Source organism: Rhinolophus hipposideros (assembly GCF_964194185.1).
Source record: "Rhinolophus hipposideros genome assembly, chromosome: 20".
Taxonomy (NCBI): Eukaryota; Metazoa; Chordata; class Mammalia; order Chiroptera; family Rhinolophidae; genus Rhinolophus; species Rhinolophus hipposideros.
The window spans coordinates 22433378-22457001 of record NC_138066.1 but is presented as its reverse complement, the minus strand read 5'-3'; the positions used below and the strand labels follow the sequence as shown (position 1 = coordinate 22457001).

At 40.3% G+C, this 23624-nt stretch overlaps 2 protein-coding genes across 8 annotated transcripts in view; one reads left to right on the top strand and one right to left on the bottom strand.

Moving 5' to 3' along the window:
* Positions 1-23624, bottom strand: part of ACACA (acetyl-CoA carboxylase alpha) — a 255219-nt gene that overhangs the window by 217905 nt on the left and 13690 nt on the right. The window lies entirely within an intron of this gene.
* LOC308489251 (uncharacterized protein C17orf78) lies at positions 11464-23617 on the top strand (the record flags this gene model as incomplete). Its single annotated transcript, XM_081030144.1, has 7 exons — positions 11464-11521; positions 12533-12619; positions 13279-13521; positions 18352-18471; positions 20316-20440; positions 20887-21024; positions 23543-23617. 7 exons carry the CDS (start codon positions 11464-11466, stop codon positions 23615-23617), a joined length of 846 nt encoding a protein of 281 aa, XP_080886270.1.

Genomic DNA, 23624 nt, shown 5'->3' with positions numbered 1-23624 from the left:
CTATAATTCTCCTATCTTTCTAGTAAAGAAACCCAATGGGAATGGATGGAGATTTGCACAGGGTCTCATAGCTATAAATAAAGATATCCTGTGGTTCCAAATCCATGTACCCTATTATCAGCGATTCCTATATATACCGCCAATATTTTACAGTGATGGATTTATGTAGTACCTTTTTCAGCTGTAAAAAAAAAAAAAAAAAGACAGGAAATACTTCTTTGCTTTTCCAACTGGGAAGGTCACTGGTTTACTTGGACAGTAATGCCCCAGAGATATACAGAGAGTCCCACCTATTTCTCTCAGACACTAAAAGCTGATTTGAATAATGTTGAATTTCCCAGAAATTCTACTCTAATCCAATATGTGGATAATTTATTCTTATGCTCTAGGATGTATTAGACTCCCAAGAGGACATAATTTACCTTTTATAATAGCTAGCCAAAAAGGGACATAGGGTCTCAAAGGACAAGCTTTGATTCTGTTTACCCCAAGTAAAATACCTTGGTCATCTAGTATCTAAATATGGGCTACTAATTAACCTTGAAAGACTCGAAGGGATAATATCCTTTCCTCTTCTAAAAACAAACAATCAAAATAGCTTAGAGGATTCCTGGGTCTGACTGGATTCCTGGGTCTGACTGGATTCCTGGGTCTGACTGGATTCCTGGGTCTACTGTCACAAATGGGTTCCAAATTTTTCATTAGTGGCCCAGCCTCTGTATGTCTTATTAAAATCAGATCAACCTAATTCAATTCAATGGAACCCCCAAGAGAAGCAAACTGAAGAAGCTCTAGACAATTAAACTCAGTAGTCAAAGGGCTCTCTCCCTATATGACAACCATCTCTGCTACAGTCATGTTATGCAAACAAACAGAATACACAGTTATGGGCTCTCCTTTATTTATGTTACTCATTCTGTTGACTCTCCACTGAACTCACCACACTCAACACTTCTGTCAGTCCACTAGCTTCTTATGAAGTACTCTTGCTTTCTGGGTCTAATATTACTTTAACTCGTTGTAAGTCTTAACCCAGCAACTTTGTTGTTACTTTCTTTGCAGGATGAAGACATCCACAATCATGTTTTGCTTACTGACCATCTTCTTGTTCCTAGGGATGAAACTCTTAATGATACAGGAAACTCTTAATGATAATGCTGACTTAATTTGGTTTACAGATGGATCTCATCTGAAAGATGAACAGGGTCATTATGGAGCTGGATATGCAATAACTTCCATGGTGCATATAAATTAAAGGTTCTTATTTACCTAAATAATATCTGTCCAACAAGCTGAAATAACTGGAACTTTCAGTTAGCAAATGATCAAATAGCCAATATTTACACTGAAAGTCACTATACCTTTGGTGTAGTTCACAACTTCCAGAATGTTGTGGAAGAAGTGAGGCTTCTTAACTTCCTCAGGACAGCCCATAAAGAATGGAAAACAGGTTGCAGAATTATGAGATATCATGCAGTAACCAAAACAATTGGCAATTATCAAAATTCCATGTCATTCTAAAGCTGCCACCATGGAAGCAAAAGAAAAAAATTTAGCAGACGCTGCAGCTAGACAAGCAACAATAAACGGCTTATCTAGACCTGAGAATGTTTCTTCTCCCTATTAAATCAATAAAAGACTTTCTTTTACAGTTCCAATGGACAGCTGCAGAAGAAGAAAAGAAAATATGGCAATAAAAAGCGGGAAACTTTGAATCAGACAAACAGATATGGCTTGGACCCAATCAGAAACCAATCTTACTTATAGGGGCTCAATTACGTATACTTCAACATGTACATGAGTGAACACATTGGGGTCCTGAAAAGATAATTTCATGGCGTAAAGAATATTATTGGAAACCTCCCACTGTAGCTCATAAAGTGTATAACAGATGTTCTATCTGTCTAAAATATAACCCTGGAAAATCACTCCATGGGTCCCAAGGACATTTCCCACTTCCTGTAGGTCCATACATTTATCCAAGTGCCACCATCTCAAGGATAGAAATATGTGTTAGTCATGATTTGTATGTTTTCTCACTGGGCTGAGGCATTCCCTTGCAGGAAAGCAACTGCCTTAATGGTAAGTAAGTTATTATTGGAAAAAATAATCCCCGATTGGGGAATTCCCAGTGAGTTACATAGTGACCGAGGGACTCATTTCACTGGGCAAATAATATAATCCATTTGTAATCTTTGACTTATTCTACAGTATTTTCACTGTGTTTATCACCCCAGTCCTCTGGATTGGTGAACTACACAAATGGTACAATTAAAACTCAACTACGTAGGTAAAATTTCAGAAGCTTTTAATCTCCCTTGGTCCAAAGCTCTCCCTATAGTGCTCCTCAACCTGAGATTTACTCCTTTTGGTAATCATAGCCTTTCTCCTCATTAGGCACTGGTCACCCTAGGCGTCTGGATGAAGGGACATATGAACCAACTTTACTAAAAGGAGACATTCTGCATTATTGTAAAGGACTTATCAACCAGCTTAAAGAAATTGATAAATTAGCAACTGATTCACTTCACAGTGTGCTTCCAGGAGATGAAGACTTCAAAGACACGTCTCACAGCCAGGAGAATTTGCCCATTGGAAAAGACATCAGTTAAAGACTCTCCAACCTCCTTGGAAGGGACTTGTCAGCGGACATCAAAGACTCCTCGAGGATGAGAAGCCACGACATCAGAGGTAGACACGGCTGTCTACCCAAGACTTTGAGAAGGTTCGTATACCTACAAAATTGATATTGAACTTAAAATAACCATTTATTTGTCTTTACCTGTCTGCTAATAATATTAGTCATAATGATAGTTCTACTTGTTCTTTGGGCTTTTCTCAAACCCTGTACTTATATAGCCCAACTGTTAATAATTGCTGAAAGTATATAACTTTTATATTATCAGTAATTCTATTTTCATGGTTTATTTTTTTAAATTTAGAAGGAATGTTGTTGTAGAAGGAAGAAAAGGGATGTGTGTGTGTGTTTGAGAGAAGTTAAAAGGAAGCAGTTTGTTCCAATAAGTTGATTATTTCTGAATGAGGAAAAGGAGACAAGCTGAGAAGGACAAGTGAAGTTGTAGAAGGTTAGTGGAAAAAAAATACTGAGAAAGGAATTATATGTATACGCATAAATGCTAGAACCTAATTATGGGAACCTGCTTATACGCTAACCTAACAAGGACTGCTAACTATATTAATTCAGATGGAAGCTAAAGTGGCTATTTAAAAAAAAAAAATGGCTCTCTCATTTTTAATGGCTCTCATTAAAAATAACGGCTGCTGAGGCACCAAAAACTTACTTTGAAACTCTTACTGTCCTGCTGGGCTCCGGAAATTTTTAGATGGTCATTGTAATTTACACCATTGTGTTCTTATAGCCTTGGCCCCAATTAAACCTTAAACTTACAGTTCCCAGAGGCACAACTAGCAGGAATCAGATTAATAATGAATGACACTTGTGTGGTTCCAATGGGAAGTAGATGGGCCATATTAAAATAACAACAACAACAACAACAACAGCAACACCACCAGTAAATGGGAACCCATCTCATGGCCAGATTTTGAAAACTGAAGAGGTGTTCGTTGTGCTCTCAAACTATAAGTGAATGTTATTCTAGATGAAAAATACAGAAGAGTGAGACAGACAGCAAAACTTGAATCATGATAGCTTATAGGTTAGAAATGTGTTTTTTTACTTAGTGAAGGCCCGTAAGACCTGACTGCCTCCCATTTACCTGCCTTTCCTCTGGAAAACAAAATTTGGCTTTGACAGCTACCCAAGGTTACGTTCTTGCCCCATCCCCAGTGGTCCACCATTTCAGCAAGACAATTGATGACACTAAGACTTCCTAGGAATGAGCCTTCCTAGCACCTGGGACCACATTATCCAACCAAAAAGTTGGTCATCGATGCATCCTTTCGATTGATTTATGACCAAAAGGGGGAAGTGTGGATGAAAAAGGGGCCACATGCTAAACTGACAAGCTCAGGGGAGGCGAGCGTGGCGGGCCCCACAGACTCAGACCAAAATTAATCACATAGGATGATCTGAACATACAAATTCCTGACTACAAGCGTGTCATGGCCGATGGTCACATCCTTGGCCTGGAGCTTCCTTGACTAAGGTCAGTCTTTACCTTAAGTGAGCCTGTCTGTTGTCTTTTTGCATCTAAGATAACACACCCTTGGAATGTCAGAGGAATCCCTTTTTCCAGACCCCTCAGGGCACAACCCACTGCACCAGAGCAGGAGACCACATAACCCCTCAGTGTTATCTTGTTCCCCAAACACCATCTCTATGTGCTGTAAAATGTTAATTAACTGTCCTGTACCCACCAATGTAAAAGAAGTATGTGTCTCTCCGTTTTACTTTTTATCCAGTCCCAGAGATTTCCCCACTTTTCTTTCTCCCACCTCCTTAATCTACCATCAATGGATTTCATGTAACCCTCCTTCATCTCCTCCTTTGATTCTAATGTATAAAATAAGGTGCAAAACTGCCATTCTCTGGAGCATTTCTTAATCCGTTGACATTTTGCTTCCTGGCATTATCGTCACTTTGGCTCAGATAAACTCATTAAAGTTCTCTACAGGCTTGTACGTTTCTTATATCAACAAACTGGAAAAAGTCTCTCTATATAATACAACTATTGAGTAAGAAAGAAAGAAAATTGGAGACAATTGCATTTCAGAAGAATGGGGTGAGTTTAACCCTTACCAAAGAGTTAATGGAGCACCCAGTTACTTTACTGATCTGTACACAAGCTTGTGCTTAAGGCCAAGAAAGGTACAGAGGATAATGATTTCGTGGGAAGAAGTTCTAAGCCAGAGGGCAAAAAAAAATGAATAGGGTAGAAATACATACACCTGAGGTAAGAAGTTTGGGGCAGAAACTGAGGCAGGAAGAGACGAAGATTGGTCCACAAGGACCAATATTCATCTAAGAGCCCTCGTAACACCACTAGGTGGTGGCTTCTCCAGAGTTTACCAACCTACTTTAAAATAATAGAGAAATTTAGGAAGAGGTAGACCTTACAGAGCAGTGACCCGCATTTCACAATAGCTGTGTCTGCCATTGGATGCCTCTGTCAGGTGAACAGAGATAGGAAATCACAACCTAAAGATAATTGCACACAACTTCCTGGTTTAACAAGATGTTTGACTAGGCTGACTGAAAAAAAAGCCTGGGAAGGGGGAAGTTGAAAGGGAAGTTTAACCTCCCCTACACAGTGCTCTCAGAGGCTGGCATGAAGAAAGTGACTTCGGGAAGAACTAAAAATCTTAAGGTTACTGCTCTTATTTTTCATCTACCATTCTAGTTCCTTTTAAGTAATAGGAACTCTGACCCCAAGATTCCTTCTTAGTTGTGTTGCTGTTTATCAGCGTTAGGAACACTGCAAAACCAGGTTATCCTTAAAAACTGTCCTTATGTGAAACTTCAGCAAGTCCTTACATGTACTGCTTTTGACCTCACTGAATATTTGAAGCAATTGAGCTCTCGAAAGAACTAGCCAAGGAAAAGACCTAATGAAAGAGCTGCAGTGAAAGAAAACGAAGGATGAGTTAGGATACACCAAGACCACTTACAGAGGATCTAATAATCTAATTATTATTATTAAATGTTAAGACAACTGGGCAGCAAGTGGACAGAGAGCTGTGTCTTTAAGACAGTATACCTGGAATTTCAACAATTCCTAATTGTTGTGCTGTTTGGTGCATGCCACAACCTGCCCATTGACTATAAGCTCTTTCGAGCTGTTCCACGAATTCTTGCCACACAAGCCATTACGTCTGTAAGAAGCGGAGGAGGAGAGCCAAAGGGTGGAGAGAACTTACTATACAAGACTAACAGGTGGAAGAAAAGGGAGTGAGTAGAACATTTCTAGAAGCTGAAACTAGAGAACTATAATGGGCTGAATTGGGTCCCACAATTCATATGTTGACGTCCAGTTACCCCAGTACCTCCGAATGTGAGTATATTTAGAGATAGAATCTTTAAAGAGGAAATTAAATTAAAATGAGGTCATTAGGCTGGGCCCTAATTCCAAGGGACTGGTGTCCTTATAAAGAGAAGATTAGGACACAGACACATGCAGAGGGAAGACCATCTGTGAATGACAAATCGATGAAGCGTTGGCAGAATTGTGGGTCTTATGATGGAGAAGACGGCCATCTACAAGCCAAAGAGAGAAGCTTCAGAAGAAACCAACCCTGCCAACACCTTTATCTTGGACTTACAACCTCCAGAACTGTGAAGAAATACATTTCTGTTGTTTGAGCCACCCAGTTGGTAATACTTATTATGGGAGCCCTGGAAAATTAATACAAGGTCCCAAATATCAAATGGTTTCCAGCGTTTTCAAGAAGGTTGTATAAAGGTATCAGAGATTTATCCTGAACATTCCAGCTATCTTCCAACCTTAAAGATGGTCTCTAATATAGTGTATCAACTGTAATTGAAAAATAAAATTTTAAAACATTGAAAATGAAAAAAGATTGTCTTTCACCCTACTGTGGGGAAAAATAAGAAAAGTCTGAAGGGTCCCTGTCTTTAAGGTGATTACAGTCTAGTTGGGAAGACAAAACTAAATACCAAAACAGAGTGTCTTGCTCCTGAGATGATAAGCCATACAAATTTTATAAGAGCCACAGATGGGAGAGGACAAATTCTCAAAAATGAAGAAACCCAGAAATACATAAATAGCATGTGTGTCATTTTGGCACTGTATTGTCAATTCTATTTTAGTTTATGGCAGTGTTTCTAAAGTCTGTTCCATCTGGGCACCTGAAACAAAATCACTAGGTGCTTGTTAGAAATGCAGACTCGCAGCCCACTGCAGACTTTTTTTAAGTGGTTAATTATTCACCCTGAAGTTTGAGAACAATAGTTCAGGATTTATCCTTACTGTCCCCTTCTTTGCTGCCAGTATCTTTGGACAAACAGCAATGTCTCCTACACCAGCTCTTCCAAGATAAGAAAATGTGATCAGGTCAGGCCCGAGTTGAACCAAGGGAAGAAAGAAAGTGCCTTAATAGGAAATGGAACTATGAAGAGCCCCCTGTCCTGGTGGCTGTCATGGTTCCAAATTCCTTAAGTAGCAAGGTCAGCGATCAACCTTTAGAAGAGAGGACAGAGGCAATACTGGGATGTTACTCCCTACTGGTCCCCAATAGACTCGAATAGCACATACTCCAATCTGGCTTCTAGCTCTTGCCATGCTGATTCTTACCTTTGCTTATGCTGGCAAACTTGTTCTTCTTCCTTCCTAATGTTCTGAATCTTTCTAGTCCTTGGAAGTCCCCTTTTCTCTAAGAATATCTCTTTCCTTCTCCAGCTGCTACTGCTCTTATCTCTCCTCTGAATTCCTATAGCAATTTGGTCACCATCGCACAGTTCAGCACTTGTTAGGCTCTAAGTTTTTGTGTGGATGGTAGTTTCAGTTCTCCAGCTAAATTTTAATACTCTTAAAGGCAGAGAGCAGAGCATTTCTTACAGTTTGGTACTCTCCTCTATAGCTCTTAGAGTAGGGCTAGGTATGGCTATTAGTCAGTGCTGTATTGACTGAAATAAAGATTAGCTCTGTACCTGAGAGGCCACACTGCTCTGAATGTCTGCTTATCTGTCTTCATGTCGCCTCTGGAAGGCAAAGCCTCCAGTAGGATACTTAGCTGCTTTACAGATGGACAGACTTCATCGAGCAAGTCAGCGCTTTGACCAGAATTGCGGCTCCAGTAATGAGACAGAGAAAAAGAAGACCCAAAGGCCTTTATTTGAACACTATGTTCCTTTGCTCTGGTCAGCCATTCAAGTTCGTCCAGAGTGAAGAGCCCAGAACTTCAAACCATAAGGTCAGAAAATGTCCTCAGGAGGCCACTTTATAAGTCTGGTCCTGATGATAAAAGGATCCTTCCTACACACGGAAGGACAGGGTCCGTAGTGGTGACCCACCACAACGTTTTCCCATGGACACTTGGGTTGTCAAGAGGCTTTTTAGATCTCCCTCCCTCCTCGTTATCCAATACTGAACACTTCCAGTCCCTATCTATACTATTTATATTTGGCAGTCACCAAATCTTAGCTGCTGCTTCCACAACACTTCCAGTATCTTTTCTTTTTAAATCTCTTCCTAAGTCAAACACATCTCACAACTGAATACCCAGGAGAAATTTAAAGGGCCCTTTTCTCTAAAGGCAGGAACATGAACGAGATGACTCGTTTAGGTCCTGCCCAGTCTTGGGACTCTGACATTTTATATTGATCAACTTTACAAGCTTCTCAACTCTAACCTCTTTCTTCTGCAAACCCATGAAAGCGCTTCTGGTGAGTTCACTTCCTGCTGTTGTCCTCACCTTCTCTTTAGACTTCTCCAGTGTCTCCATGACTCCTATTTCAGACTCAGTTTTTTCCTGCTACATGTTTAGGCCTCTACCTATCTACCCCAAACAAATGCCCTCACTCTCCATTGTTATTACTATATATGAAACACAGTACATAATAAAATACAATATCAATCATTTTTACAGAGCCTTTACTTTGTCAAGGAAAACTGAGCCATCACTCAACTTCCTTTTATCCTTTTCATTCCATCAGGCCTAAAGTTTTCCTACATCATAGGAAGATTTCACAATGTCTTTTTCTAATCTCACTACTGGCTAACATACTAGACTAGCGGGCAGAAAGCCATCTCCCCCAACACTTGTTTCTCAGTGGACCTGCTGTTCTGATGTGCCCAATTTTCTTTTATTAACATTATTTTTTTTATTAGTTTCTGGTCCGACATTTTTAGTGAAAACAAAAAGGAAGAAAGAAGGATAAAGGAAACTAAAAACAAATGAAAATAAAATGTAGTTTAAATCAGTGAATGAGATGGCCATAGTCACTTGAATAGCATAGTTTTGGGGGGTGAATACTGGCAAGCAGAACTGAGAAGTGAGCCTCGGTATTGGCAGTCGAAGCCAAAGATTCCTCAAGAGCTGCAGGAACTTTGCCTTCTCTGTGTTCTGGATTTTAAAGAGCTTGAACTTTTTAATCAGATAAACTAGGCTTTAAATCTCGACTCTGTCACTAATTAGCTCTGTGACCTTAAGCAAATGACCCCCTTTCTAAGCCTGTTTCCTTGTCTATGAAATTGAGGTATAATATCGACCTTGTATTGTGTTTTAGATTAAATGTTATAATTAAAGTGTAAAGTTTCTAACACAAAGCTTGGCACACAGTAGGCACACTAACGATATTACTTCCCCCTTTCTCTGTGTCCCTCCTCCATTTCCTACTAGTGTTCAGTACAAGAACAAAATATCCCACGGATGCTCACTTGATTCAGGAATGATTGTGCTCAATTCACCACCCACACCATCCTGGGCCAAGATTCCCAGGGTAACAGTGCATGTGATCAGGGACGGAGGGGTAATCTGAATCCTCTCCCCTTACTTGGAGGGAGCAAGTAAATAAGTAACTGTGGCCTGAGCTTCTGACCACCAACCAAAGGGTTGGCACTGTGAGGGTATGCCTGGCCCTGCTGGGTGCCATGGTTGTGCCACACTGAAAAGGCTCCTGGTCCCTTTGGCAAGGATGTGAGACAACAGGAACTTTCACATACTGCAGATAGGAGTGTAAATGGGGACAACCTCTTAGAAAACAGTTTGACATTAATTAGTAAAGCTGAATATACCCTGCATACTCTATAACCCAGCTTCCATTTCTGGATTTAAACTCTGGAGAAAGTTTCAAATGTTCCCCAGGAACATTATTCATTATGGTCAAAAACTGAAAATAACTCAGTGTTTCTCAGCAGTAAAATGGATAAATTATGGTACATTCATACAATGAAATATTATAAAGCAATGAGAATGAACAAACTATTGCTACATGATTTTTATAGACATAATATTAAGCAAAAAAAGCCAGACAAAAGAGTGTGTCCTATTATATAAAGTTCAAAAATAGGCAAAACTCATTTGTAGTGGTAAAAATCTGAATAATGGTGACTCCTGATGGTAGGTAGTGACTAGGAGAAGATATGAAGAGACTGTGTGCACTTTGTGCTCACTTTAAAATACGTAGGGTCTGAAAAGATGCTCAACATCCCTAATCATCAGAGAAATGCAAATTAAAACCACAATGAGATATAATTCACACCTATCAGAGCGATCATCATTAATAAATCAACGAACAACAGTGTTGGTGAGGATGTGGAGAACAGGGAACCCTCATACACTGTTGGTGGGATTGTAAATTGGTGCAGCCACTACAGAAAACAGTATGGAGCTTCCTTACAAAATTAAAAATAGAACTACCATATGACCCAACAATTTCACTTCTGGGTATTTATCTGAAGAAACTGAAAACACTAATTCAAAAAAATATATGCACCCCTATGTTCATTGAGGCATTACTTATAATAGTCAAGATATGGAAGCAACCTAGGTGTCCACTGATAGACAAATGCATAAAGAAGAGGTGGTACATATGTACAATGGACTATTACTCAGCCACAGAAAAGAATGACATCTTGCCACTCATGACAACTGCCGAGGATCTGAGTAGATCTTCTGCTTTATGATCCACCTTGCTGTGCTATCACGATGTCTACAGAGGATTACACTAGATTTATACTCTTTACTAAAAGGTGTGATTTTTAAGAAAATCTTCAACAACAATTATCTGTCTAGGAAAATCTTCCTGAAATGCAGACAGTATCACTCATCTAGTATATTTAGCTCTTCCTCATAATCTCTCAGCCCAATAGTCGTGGGCATGTGATCTACCTATACTCACTTCACTATTCAGGAGTGTGAAAACATACAAGACTTGATAGGTATGTCTGTGTTGATGTAAGTTTTTGTGTGTAACTGTGAATAAATTCTAGAGATCATTTTGTTGGAACACTTACAGAGGATGTGGAGAAGTCAAGCAATTTCCTCAAGATGATATAGTTAATAATGGCCTGTATTAGAACCCAGTTCTATTGGTTCCTAGCCCAGAGCTCTCTCCAGTGTAACTCACTGATTCATGCAGTCCCAGTTTCCTGTTCCAGTCTAGAAACCACTTTCCCTAATCTTTGTACCTCTTTATGTTGGTGTATAAATCTACGTGCATGTGTCAGTGAGCATGCTTGTGAATGTCTACGTGTCTATCTGCAAGTAATTATAAAGCATATCACTGGGCGTTTATGCCCTTTCTCCTAGGGAAACCTCTAGGTAATTTCAGTTCCTTATATTGGCACCAGCAGTGAGGTCAGGGAAGTCTGAGTCAACCATTAACAAGTAGACGTGCTCTACTCCAATCAACACTATTCCTGGGTCTTCAGGCAATGGGGCAAAATAATTAAGGGTGGAGCCAGACCTTCCCAGGGTCAAACTTGGTTCCAGGGCAGTGAAAACACCTAAAGACAAAACTATAAGGGATTGTGACAGATTAGCAGCATACTGTCTCTGCAAGGAGCATGTGCTCAAGCTGACATGGATACCATCTTGGTTTTCAGCCTGATCATTACATCCTATGATGCCAACAAGAAAGGTAAGTACTTCTCTAGACTGATATCCTGGAAAACGCAGAGGCCTAGCAAGTGTTTGGGGCTCTATTCCAGCAGATAAGGATGTAGCACATACTCAGTAGGCAATGCTTTCCAATCATCTCATGTGTCTTCTTGCCTCTAGGCAGGACGAAAATGTATTCAACCCAGAGAGACAGCTGTTTGTTTCATGGTGAGAAGAGACTGGGATGAATTCTTCTGTCTTGTTCATGGAGCTAATATTAAAAGTCCTTTCACTCTTAGATGGGTTTCTTTCCTGAAGAGTGCTGTCACAGTGTCACGATTATCATCACCTAGTCCCCCAAATTCTTAGCCCCTCATAAAATGTTGTCTTCCTTTTTTTAAGATGTTACATCCAAATCCTTGGGAATGTTCTTAGGTGGGGAGAGCTAAGGGAAAGGCTTGTGTGGGAGTGAAGTGGCACCATTTTCTACTCTTGATAACTGTTTATCTAAAACATGATTTCTCTAACGTGTCCTAAACATTTCATTTCTAAAAGTCGTTCACCAGATTTAAGGCTAAATAGCATAAGGTACAGTAGTTAACAAATTTAACAAATTAAGAAAACACCCTGTGAGTTATGTGCCAAAAAGCATAAATAACTATGACCTATGGTTCCATGGAAACCTGGAGAGATACCTTGTCCAAGGTTACATTTAATAAACTTTCAAAAGTTTTAAAACAATAAGGCAGATAGAACAAGAAGAAGAGGTACTAATAATCAGTGTTTGAAGGAATGGATTGGTTAGTCATTCTTTAACTTCATTTAACTCTATTTCACCTTTGTTTTTCCTAAGGATAATAGACTGGTACTCAGTTTTCTTTATACTATTCTAACTCCTACTTGTATATACTTTTATGTTTGGGGGGAGTTTTTATCTTCCCAATTGCAAGTTTTATAAGAAGAAACTGCATTCTTTTGTATCTCCCTCCAGTGCTTAGAATTCTAAAGAGTAAATACCCAGTAAATCCTGACCTTTTTTTTTTCCTTCCAGAACTCACAGACAGCAGCTGCCAAGTGGAACAGCTGCCTGTGCTCTTCCCGAAGGGTGTGAGAAGTGTCAGGGATGTGCTAATGCCAGGTAAGGATGGGCAAAAATCACTGAATCACCTGAAAAATCACTTTGCCATTTCAGAGAATTTTTACTTTTAAAAGATGCCTGTTTCTCCTATTCCTCGCCCAGATCTCAAATACCCTATTTTAAAGATACGTGTCCCCCCTCCCTCAAGAAGCTTTCTGGAAACCAATTTTATAATTAACTGTTATTACCTGAGGCATGGTTAAATAAATCAGACAGATTGGGATGAAGAAAGAGAAAGAGACTCAACGCTCTCTGCATTAGAGAAAACAATCTATGAGCATTTTTCTGGGCTGAATTTACTGCAGCCACCGATCTTCATGGGATCGATAGCAGGGAGGAAGAAAGGCAGGGCTGGTATATTTAGTACCATAAGCACATGCTGAGGAAGAAGTTAAAAAGAGAAGAAAGCAATACATGGTGATGGAAGGAGAACTGACTCTGGGTGGTGAACACACAATGGGATTTATGGATGATGTAATACAGAATCGTACACCTGAAATCTATGTAATTTTACTAACAATTGTCATCCCGTTAAATTAAAAAAAGAGAGAGAAGAAAGCACAGCGAAGGAGTTTTAACAGGGGTCATGAATGGAAGGGGTTTAGCCATTCAGATTAAGAACCAGCTTCCTTTATTTTCTCTGGCTTTTCTCCTTCCAGCTCAGGCAGAAGCCAAAAGGTCCCCTTTCATCCAAAATCTAACTGTGGCTACCCTGCAGTGCCTGGGCTCTGGGAGCAAAGTGAAAGTCAACCTTGTATATTCGGAGAAAAGGCCAAAGGTCAGGCATACTCTGAAGAACCTGAGAGTCATTTCTGCTCCCCACAGAAACAGCACTGCCTCCCCAAGCTGTCACCTAACCCCCACATCCAAGTTGCAGACTGGATCCCTTCTAACAGGCAAAGGTGAGACTGGTAAATGGGATGAAAGTATGCATGACTTTCAGTTACCGTCCCTGAACACAGGTAGATCTTAGCAGCAGCTATAGCCTCAAGGAAATGGGCAAATCCTTTCCTTGGGCAAATCTTTGTCCTTTATCAGACTCAGTTTTCTAATCGCTAAGGCTCTTCTAGACCTGACATGCTGCAGTTTTCATATGATCTCCATTTCTGATGGGTCTTCTTTTCACAATGGTCATTTGAATTTGATTTACTTTGAATGTACATGGGAAAATATTCAAACAGCACAGATTTACAGTGAAAAGTAAATCTCTCTCCTACTCCACTCTCTCAGTCCTCCAGTTCTCTACCCCTGAGAAAACCACTATTAACAACTTATTGAATTTCTTTCCGGAAATACTCTAAACATGTATGGATGTATATATTTTAAAAACATAAATGGTAGCATACCATACACAATATTCTGTACCTTGCTTTTTCCCACTTAACAATGCATCTTATAGGTTGTTCCGTATCAATATGTATAAATTTGTCTCATTCCTTTTAACAGTTTACAGTATTACATTTTATGGCTATGCTATAATTTATTCCACCAGTTCCCTATTGGTGGATATTTTGATTGTTTCCAATCTTTTGCAAAGACAAACAATGCTGCAATCAATGACCCTATACATTCTTCTTTGTGTACCTGCAATTTATCAATAGGATAAATTCCAAGAAGTAGGATTGCTGCATCAAAAGTTTGATAGATATTGTTAAATTACCCTCCACAGTGGTCGTTCCGTTTTGCCCTCCCATCCACTCTGTGTGGGGATGGCTGTTCCCCCATAGTTGATGAGCAATGGTTCTTAACCTCAGCCTTAAGTTTCTCTGTTTCTGCCCTCCTCTCCTTCTTCTACCCATTCTTTCTATCAACTAGTTTATGATCAACAAATTGGCACTGCAGTTCCCCTTTACCTACAGGCAATCCCCTAAATGCTACTGCTGCACTGCTGGAAAAATAAAACAAAACTTGACACTTTTAGAGAAATTGGGGGTTCACAAGCAGAACGGAAAAAAAAACTTTTAAAACTACCGTCTGTGTAGAGGACTAGAGATTGGGAAATAAATGGATAGGTTCTTGGGATGCGGCCCAGGTACAGTAAATTATATATCCTGACATAACATAAATGTTTTTACTCCATTATATTTTCTAAAGTTCACATGGTGATTATTTTTGTGTGGAAAAAAATTTCTGAAAAACTTACAAGCCTCTGACAGTGTGTGGGGGCTTTCAGTCACTCAATATTAATGTAAATTAATTCGGCCAGGTTGCTTTCCTCCTAACCTGTGACACCCCCCTTGAGTCAATGGTAGCTGTGATTTGTGATTAGTAACCTGGTCATTTTGGAGTCTAGAGCACTTTGCACAGGGCAAATCTTTCTTGGATATACTGCTATCCAGTGTTGGACTAGCAATTAAGGACACTAGCTCTTAGAACTTGGCACAAGGAAAACTGGGAGATTAAGGGGGAGGAGAGATGCCAAAGATCGACCTCACCTAATTCAACAACGTGCTTTGTGTTAGCCCAGGACCCAGGGGAGGAGGAAGAGTTTAAACTAATACCCTATACTATTTGAGCAGCGCAAAATGATTAAATGGATGTGTGGGGACTTAATCGTCAGTCAGGTTACATTTCGATGGAACAATGATGAATTGCAAATAGCCAACGTATGAATGGAATTTTGAAATATCACCCCATTGATAAGTTTGAAACTGCCTGCTTTGAATTTAAACTTACACTGAGTACCAGGAGGTGACAGACTCCAAGTAGGGTAGAAATAAAAATTAGGTAAAAGGTCAGATTTACAAGGTCATAAAAGAGATGCCAACTATAGGTGACATCATCTGCACAGAAGGATGTTCCAGAAACAGTCAGAAGACAGTGTCATGGAAAAGTCCCCAGAGCAGAGTAGGAATTCGAAATTGTAAGGATAAGAATGGAGCGCAACATAGTCATCATCAGAAGAAGAGGGTTAACACGAAATGTAGAAAAATGCAAGATGGAGACTATTTGTTACTGTTTATGGAATTTGGCCAAGGAAAAGATCCTCTATTATAAGTGCTATGAAATTTCTTTCTGTTAGAGAAAGATGACTTAGTAGGTCTTTATCACTTAAGAATGGTTTACATCATTTAGTTCCTATTGTTCAGATTCTATACTAATCAACTTCCCAATTATGCGTTAGGTTTCACAAGGGCCGATACGTTTAGAAAAGGGTACCTAGATGAGAAACACATCCTATCCAATCCATTTGACAGATACATTCTCCTATGTAAATTTTTTAAATGTCATTTTAGTATATGGATTAGGCTCTTTGGAATGTGATTAGTGTGATTTGATTCCTATTGTCTGCTTACCCTGTGTGAAACTGTGGGGGAGGAGAAATAGCAAACAAATGTTTATTCTAGCATTAATTATCACCTTTGACAAGTTACTTTATTTCTCCAGGGCTCAGTTTCTATAGCTACGAATGAGAGACTTGACTAGATAGTCTAATTTCTATGTATTTTACATAAAGCAGAGGTTTAGATCTGAAGTACAAACCCGACAGCAATGTCTTCTCATATAGCCCTTTCAACCTACGAATATTATTACAGAGTAATCTCTAAAGTAGACTTCCATTTAAATATGATGCACCTAATATTCCCTATTTAAAAGAAATTATTTTGTACTAAAGCAGAGCAGCATCTCCTAAGTTAATTATTTCATAAATTTGGATTTTGGTATATCTTCTTAAAGTGGGCATTCTTGCTCAAATATCCTTAGCCAAAGAAAAGCTAATATTGCAATTCCATCATCACCAGGAATGGGGAGCTTGTATTTACAAATGTGCTCCACATTGTTTTTCCCGTAAATGGCCTGAGGAGTCCTCTGAAAATGGTTCATTATTTCTTTGACCCAGAGAACCCCACAAAATCATGTGTATCTAGAGATTGAAATCTGCGTGTTCACTTTAAGAACACTTGTGAAACTGCCCAAGACATGAGAGGTATGCATATCTGAAAAACCACCGAGTGTCTAAAGAATGTCACCTTACAGAAGCAATGTGTGCCATTCTGTCATTACAGTGGTGGAGTTGGTAGGTGTGTCAGGCCAAACAGTGGGGCTGGATGCAGGATCAGTGGCCCTGCTCAAAATCTTGCAATGGATCCCCATTTCAATCAAAATAAAAACCAAAACCCTTAAACTAGCCTACAAGGCCCTCAGCCATATGGGCCCATTTCCTTTAGATCCTCATCTCCTCCTGTCTCCTTGCTCACTCTACTCGAGTCTCACGGGTCTCCTTGCTCTTAACTGTAACATGCCAGGCACACTCTGCTTCGGGGCCTTTGCTCTAGCTCTCCTCTCTGCGTGGGTCACTACAGCAGGTCCTCTAATAATGTCATTTTGTTATAACACTGATAAGAAAAAAAAAATCGATTCCTGGCTGGGAGTATGTGGAGTTTGCACGTTCTCCCCATGTCTGTGTGGGTTTTCTCCGGGTACTGCAGTTACCTCCTACATCCCAGCGACGTGCATGTTAGGGGAACTGGCGTGTCTCCATTGCCCCAGTGTCAGAGAGTGTGGATTTGTGTGTGAGTGTGCCCTTTGATGGAAGGGCGTCCTGTCCAAGGTGGGTCCCTGCCTTGTGCCCTGAGCTGCTGGGATAGGCTAGACCCTGAACTGGAATAAGCGGGTTGGAAAAGAATCATCTCACCTGTTTTTACTAATCTTTCTTAAATGGCTGTATAGCTCACATTTATTTCAATGTTGAATATTAGAAATGTTTTGGGTCTTTAGAAGTTTGGTGACGTTTCTGTGACCAGAAATACGCCATAGGAACTTATATCAATGTTGACATCAATTAGCCTATGGTAAAATTGGTTTTATGTCGTTTCACTTAAAGTTGCAGTTTCCAAGAACCTATAGATGACATTGAGAATTTACTGTACTTCCCCAAGGCATCTGCTTGGCTAATCCCCTCACCTCCTTCAAGTGTTGCCTCAAGCCTCTCAGTCTCAGTGAAACCAGCCTATACTGCAGGTTGCCACACCACTGCCCACCTGCACCCCCCAGATGGCTCCCTTACCTTGTTCTACTTTTAATTTTCTGTTGATAGCACTCACCTCCTTCTAACATACCATAAAATTTACTGTCTGCTTCTCCCTTTGGGTGTTCCCTTTGCTTGTCCCTTTGCTAGAATGAATCCAACTGATATATCCAAAGTACTGAAGTAGTCCCTGGCACTTAATCGATATTCGTATCTAATTATTTGCTGAATGAATGGAATTGAGGAGTACAGGAAGCTGGGCTGGATGGTCTTTCTTCCTTCCAGCTACCGCTGCTTTCCCCAATCCCCTCTCAGAGTAGTTGACTTAAGACAACTAGACAGACGGGCAGCAGTCATTAAGACAAATATGATATTCCATGTTCTTCCTTGGACTTTGGAGCCATCTTTTTTAAAGAAGAAAACTTTGAACGGTGTTACGCCCTCTACCCTTATTACAATTATGGCCTTAAGAATGATAGACAAACAAGATATGCTCCATTCCTCCACTCTGATCCTATATAGTCCAAGGCCTCATGGGGATTTAATTCACACCTCTTATTAGTACTTCTATCCTCGTTTACTCTTGGAATTATTTGGTGCCCCCACCCTAAACCTGTGGACTGATCAATGGGACCACAATTAGAAGTTTCATATCAGGTAGAGCTAGGGTGTTTTGTTTTGTTTTTTCTTTTTGCCAGGTAAAATAAAAGACAAGATCAAGTTTTCTCAGTTGTCCTTTCATTATTTCTTTTTTGTTTTATAGCTTTTTTACCAGGGATCTTCCAATGTAAGGTCTATCCAGTGATGGGGGCTTCATCAGAGACTTTTCCCACCACCAGCACCTCCATAACTCCTGGGAATCTAGGAGAAGAGACAACCACACATATTGATGCTTTTTCTAGCCCTTTGAAACAACAAGGTACAGAATAAGTAAGGATGAGACAAGAGCAGAAGGAAAAAGAAACACGTTTAGCCCCAACATTAGTCTGGGTCTTCTAGCATTTTCCTGGAGGTTGAGAAGTTACGCAGTTTACCTTAGAAAAATCATTCCATCTCTTATGGAAAAAATGAGTTTCTCTATAAAGAAAGTCCCAGAAATGTTTGTAATTTGACAGTACAGTCATGCGCTGCGTAATGACGTTTCGGTCAACGACGGGCCACACATCCAACAGTGGTCCCATAACATCATCGTGGAGCTGAAAAATTCCTATTGTCAGGTCGTAATGTCCTAGCACAACGTTCTACTGAGCTGAGCTGTGTGTGGTGACGCTGGTATAAACCCACCTACGACTGTGCCGACAGCACATACAACTACACACAGTGCGTAACACTTGATAGGAGAATAAACACCTATGCTATTGGCAAAACATACTGGCTCTGCTTTCCAATCGCTGTTTTAGTGTCCTCTTTCCACTTTCGCTTGCTGTGAAACGGCAGCCATGTTGAGCCAGTAGCAGCCTCACACATCTCGTGTTTCCCATGCCTCTTGATTGCATGATTTTCTCTTGTGCTTGATGTCATCTTGTGTTGTTTTATAAAGTTAGTGTAGCCTAACAAGTGTACAGTGTTCAGAAAGTTTACAGTATGTCCCCGGCCTTCACACTCACTCCCCACTCACTCACTGACTCACCCAGAGCAACTTCCAGTCCTGCCAGCTCCATTCATGGTAAGTGCCCCATACAGGTGGACCACTTTTTATCTTTTACACTGTATTTTTACTGTACCTTTTCTATGTTTAGATACTCAAACACCATTGTGCTCCACTTGCCTACAGTATTCGGTGCAGCGCCGTGCTGTACAGGCTTGTAGCCTAGGAGCCACAGGTATACATCACAGAGCCTAGGTGTGTAGGAGGCTGGACCATCCCCGTGTGTGTAAGTGCACTCTGTGCTGTTCCCACAATGACGCAATTGCCTAACGATGCATTTCTCAGAACTCATTCCGGTCATTAAGCAGGACATGACTGTGTTAATAATCCTTTACCTCCACACACGCGAACTCATCTTGTCACCAGATTTGGGAAAAGAATAAAATGTAGGTAATTCTAGCCATTGCCTGTATAGATAGACAGCATTCCCACACTAGGCAATCATACAGAGGTGCCAACAACCGAGTCCATGTTTCGTCCGCATTGTTTTTAGAAATAGCCTTCCCTACATTGGCCAGGACTCAAATTCCAGTTTGGGTTACATCCTCGTTCCTACCAGGAGAAAAGTGAGGTTAGTAACAGCGGGATGCCCAGAAAGCACGTGTCCTGAGTGGGGCTTATGAGCCAGAAGCAACGCCAATTCACCTGGTCCCCCCAGGCCCCACTACAGCCACCAGGAGCACAGGAAAGGTGGTTGTCTAATCCCATACAGTGTGTCAGGGCACACGGGGAGAAATCCAGAGGGCTGCTGGCGAAAGGTGGGTTTAGAACACCTTGTGCACCTGCCCCTTATCCTCCCCTGAGAGCGGTGCAAAAGTCAGTTCTACTTGATCATAGAAAATCCCAAGTTCTAGGGAAGGCGACTCATTGAGAAGAGACTGCAAAGGAGATGAGAGTAGAACCCATCATCCCCACCCCACTTCTGACTCTGAGTCTGAACTGGAAATTCAGCCTCTGCCTCTGAATCAAGCTGGACCCCTATTAGTCACGTGAGCCAGTAGACCATAAAGTCAAGGGTCAATCTCTTCCCTCTCTCAAATTCTCTTTTCTCTCTCTTCTACTCTTCTCTCTTCTTTTAGAAACAGATGAGAACCTAGAGACGAGGCAGAAATGGAGCATTGTGGTCAAAATTCTGCTTGCTGTCATTCTGTTGCTCAGTGGAGTCACCATTACAGTGTTTGTCATTTTTGAAGTCCCATGCCCTGTAAGTTTGCTGATATATTGGGTCCTTGGAGTTGATCTATAAATTTCTCCTTCTGTTCCAGAGGCATCATGAAAAAACCACAGACATTGGAGTTTGGACAGATCTGCCACTTACACTCACTAGCTGAGTGGCTTTGAGAAAGTTGCTTGACTTGTCCAACCTCAGTTGCCTCGTCTTTAAAATGGGACTAATGATATTTGCCTCTTATGGTGGTTATCAAGGTTAATTGAGATCCTGTGTGACAGGCACCTGGCACATAGGAAGTCCTTGCTAAATGTAAGTTCCTTTCCAATGCTGTACTTATATGTTCTTTAGAGAGGATAGTGTGAATAGCACCATATATTTTCTTGAGAAAATTTTCTTTAAATGGCCTGACACAAGATTTGAAAGATAATCAAATGCGTACCAGCCACCTAAAGTTAATGCCAGTCATTTTCTCCCTTCAGAGTCAATGTCTGAGAGCCAGAAAGCTATGCCAACGCTGGTGGTTGTGGAGAAGGCAAAGGAAGGAAGGCCAGCAGCAACCCAAGGCGGCTGGGTCCCAGCCTGAGTTTCAGACAGAGAAGGAAAGTGTTCTCTGTATGGTTTGTGTCATTTGCTTGGAGAAAACAAGGCTAACACATAAGTGTTGGGAGACAGGGAGCTGCTTCAGTTACGAAGCAAATATGGGCAATTCTTTTATGTGTCAGGAAATAGGTAGGTATTTGTACCGCTGGTTTCTTAACATCAGCCCAGCCATAATACAATAGGGTATGTATTGAAAACACACATTTCTGGGCCCCGGATATAATGAATCAGAATGTCATCATATCTGGGGCCAGGAATCTTAGTTTTAAGATTTTTAATCAGCTCCCTAAGTAGAAGCGGATTTACTGTGAAATTAATGAAGCTTAAGCTTCAGGACCCATGGGACCTACACAAGACTTTGTATCCAATTTTGTTTTAAAATTTGTATACTTTTTCGTTAAAAAAAAAGTCCCCCAAACTGTAAGAGTTTCAGAGCCACAACTATGTATCCATCCTTGCCCCGAGATAACTCTTACATACACCAAAGTTTAGGAACCACCATACTTGAACAGAGTTTGAATAGTTGGCAAAATAGTTTCTTTCCTCCCTGCCTTGGGTTTCTCAACAGGATTAGAAGTGCATATCGCCCTTTTATAAAACACATTACACCACTGGTTCAGCACAGCTGCTTTAAATGCAGTTTCTCCATGGAGTGGAGTCAGCCTTTGAATACTAGAAATGGAAGGGTGCCTACAACATTTACATAATATCCACTAAGGCAAAGAGATGAGGTCTCTAATACTAAATACTAATTATAATACTGACTAAATACTAATTAAATTAAAGAAGGTGTCCACTTATGTAGAATTACAACATTGATAATGAGTCTCAAAGATTATCTAGTCTAAGATGGTATGGTACACATGCTGCCATTCTAATTCTATGTCGGCTGCACGTATCAACAATCAAGCATAGTGCAACTAGGAGATGAATAAATTCTGGAGATTTAATGCACAGCATAGTGATTACAGTCAACAATACTGTGTTATAGACTTCAAAATTGCTAAGAGACTAGATATGAAATGTTCTCACCACAAAAAAGAAGTGATCATGGGCCATGATAGAGGTGTTAGCTGAAGCTCTGATGGTAATTGTACTGCAATATATAAGTGTATCAAATCAACACATCGTACACCTTAAACTTTAAATCAACACATTATACATATCAATCTCAATTTTAAAAAATCAAGCATAGCACTCTTTCCACCCAGACATGGCATCAGAATCTTATCACAGTGCTTCAGACACCCAGTGTCATCTCTGAATATCTTTATTTGTCATCTTTGGTCTAGGTTAATATTTTCTATAACTCCTTTTAACTCCTTTTCTGCTAATTTTGGATAATGTAAATTAGTACGATTTTTTTTAACTGGGGAATATTGGGGAACAGTGTGTTTCTCCAGGGCCCATCAGCTCCAAGTTGTTGTCCTTCAATCTACTTGTGGAGGGTGCAGCTCAGCTCCAATCCAGTCGCTGTTTTCAATCTTTAGTTGCAGGTGGCACAGCCCACCATCCCACGTGGGAATCAAACCAGCAATCCTGTTATTCAGAGCCCGTGGCCTAACCAACTGAGCCATCCAGCCGCCCAAATTAGTATGATTTTATCATATGGTGTATTTATACTGTCATTTCTTTTGAACATTGGAAGAAGTAGACCTAAAGGGGACTAAAAAGTCTAGATCAGAATTAGAGGTAACCATGAAGCAGCAACTTTGATTGAATTTTTTCTGTGAACAAAATAAGCTATTAAAGAATAAATGAATAGAAATAATAAGCAATTTTACACATATTACCTCATTTGAGCCTCACAAAAATCCTGGGAGGTAGCTAGGGCAGGTATCTAGATTTCATTGATAACTTAAACTGAGGCTCAGAGAGGTTATGTGACTTTCCCAAGGTCACACAGCTGGTAGAAACAGAACTAAAATCCAGGTCTTTTAATTCCTATGCTGGACTTACTGGCTCATTCATCTATTCCACAAAAGTTTACTGAAAGTGACATTTTACTTTTATGTGCCTTCTGGAGGCTTACAGTCTATGTTCATAATAGATAGGTAAGCATTTGGAAAGCACATACAAAATCAGAAAGTGCATGGAGTCAGGTATTGTGAGAGTGAAATGGGATTGGTAAAAAATATTTGGTCCACTTTGACCCAGATCTCTGCTGCTTTTCAAACACAGTGAGATTGTTTGTGCCTGATTCACGAATGAAGAGGAATCCCTGTGCATCTGGAATCCAAAGTAGCTGCAGACCCAGGGCCCTTTCCATTTAAGGCAAACAGGTTAAACAAGGGGTGGTAGGCTCTTGCTAGCAAGTTACAGGTTCCATCAAACTGCAGGTTTTCATACTGAGTGCACCTTGCTGATACTTTCTCAGTGTAACACAATAACTTTTCCTAGAATCATTGGGGAACAGAGACAAAATGATTACCTGGAATTATGTAGGGTTTTGTATTTAGCTATCTCTTTTTTGGTACATGAAAAAATACCCATTCCCATCCTCCTTTATTTTTCATATTTCCTTTCAATCTCTAGGTTGGACAAAATGCTCTCAACTCAAGCTCAAAGAAAGCTGCAGGGATCACTATCATCTGCCAGACATACTTCTGAGGAGTTC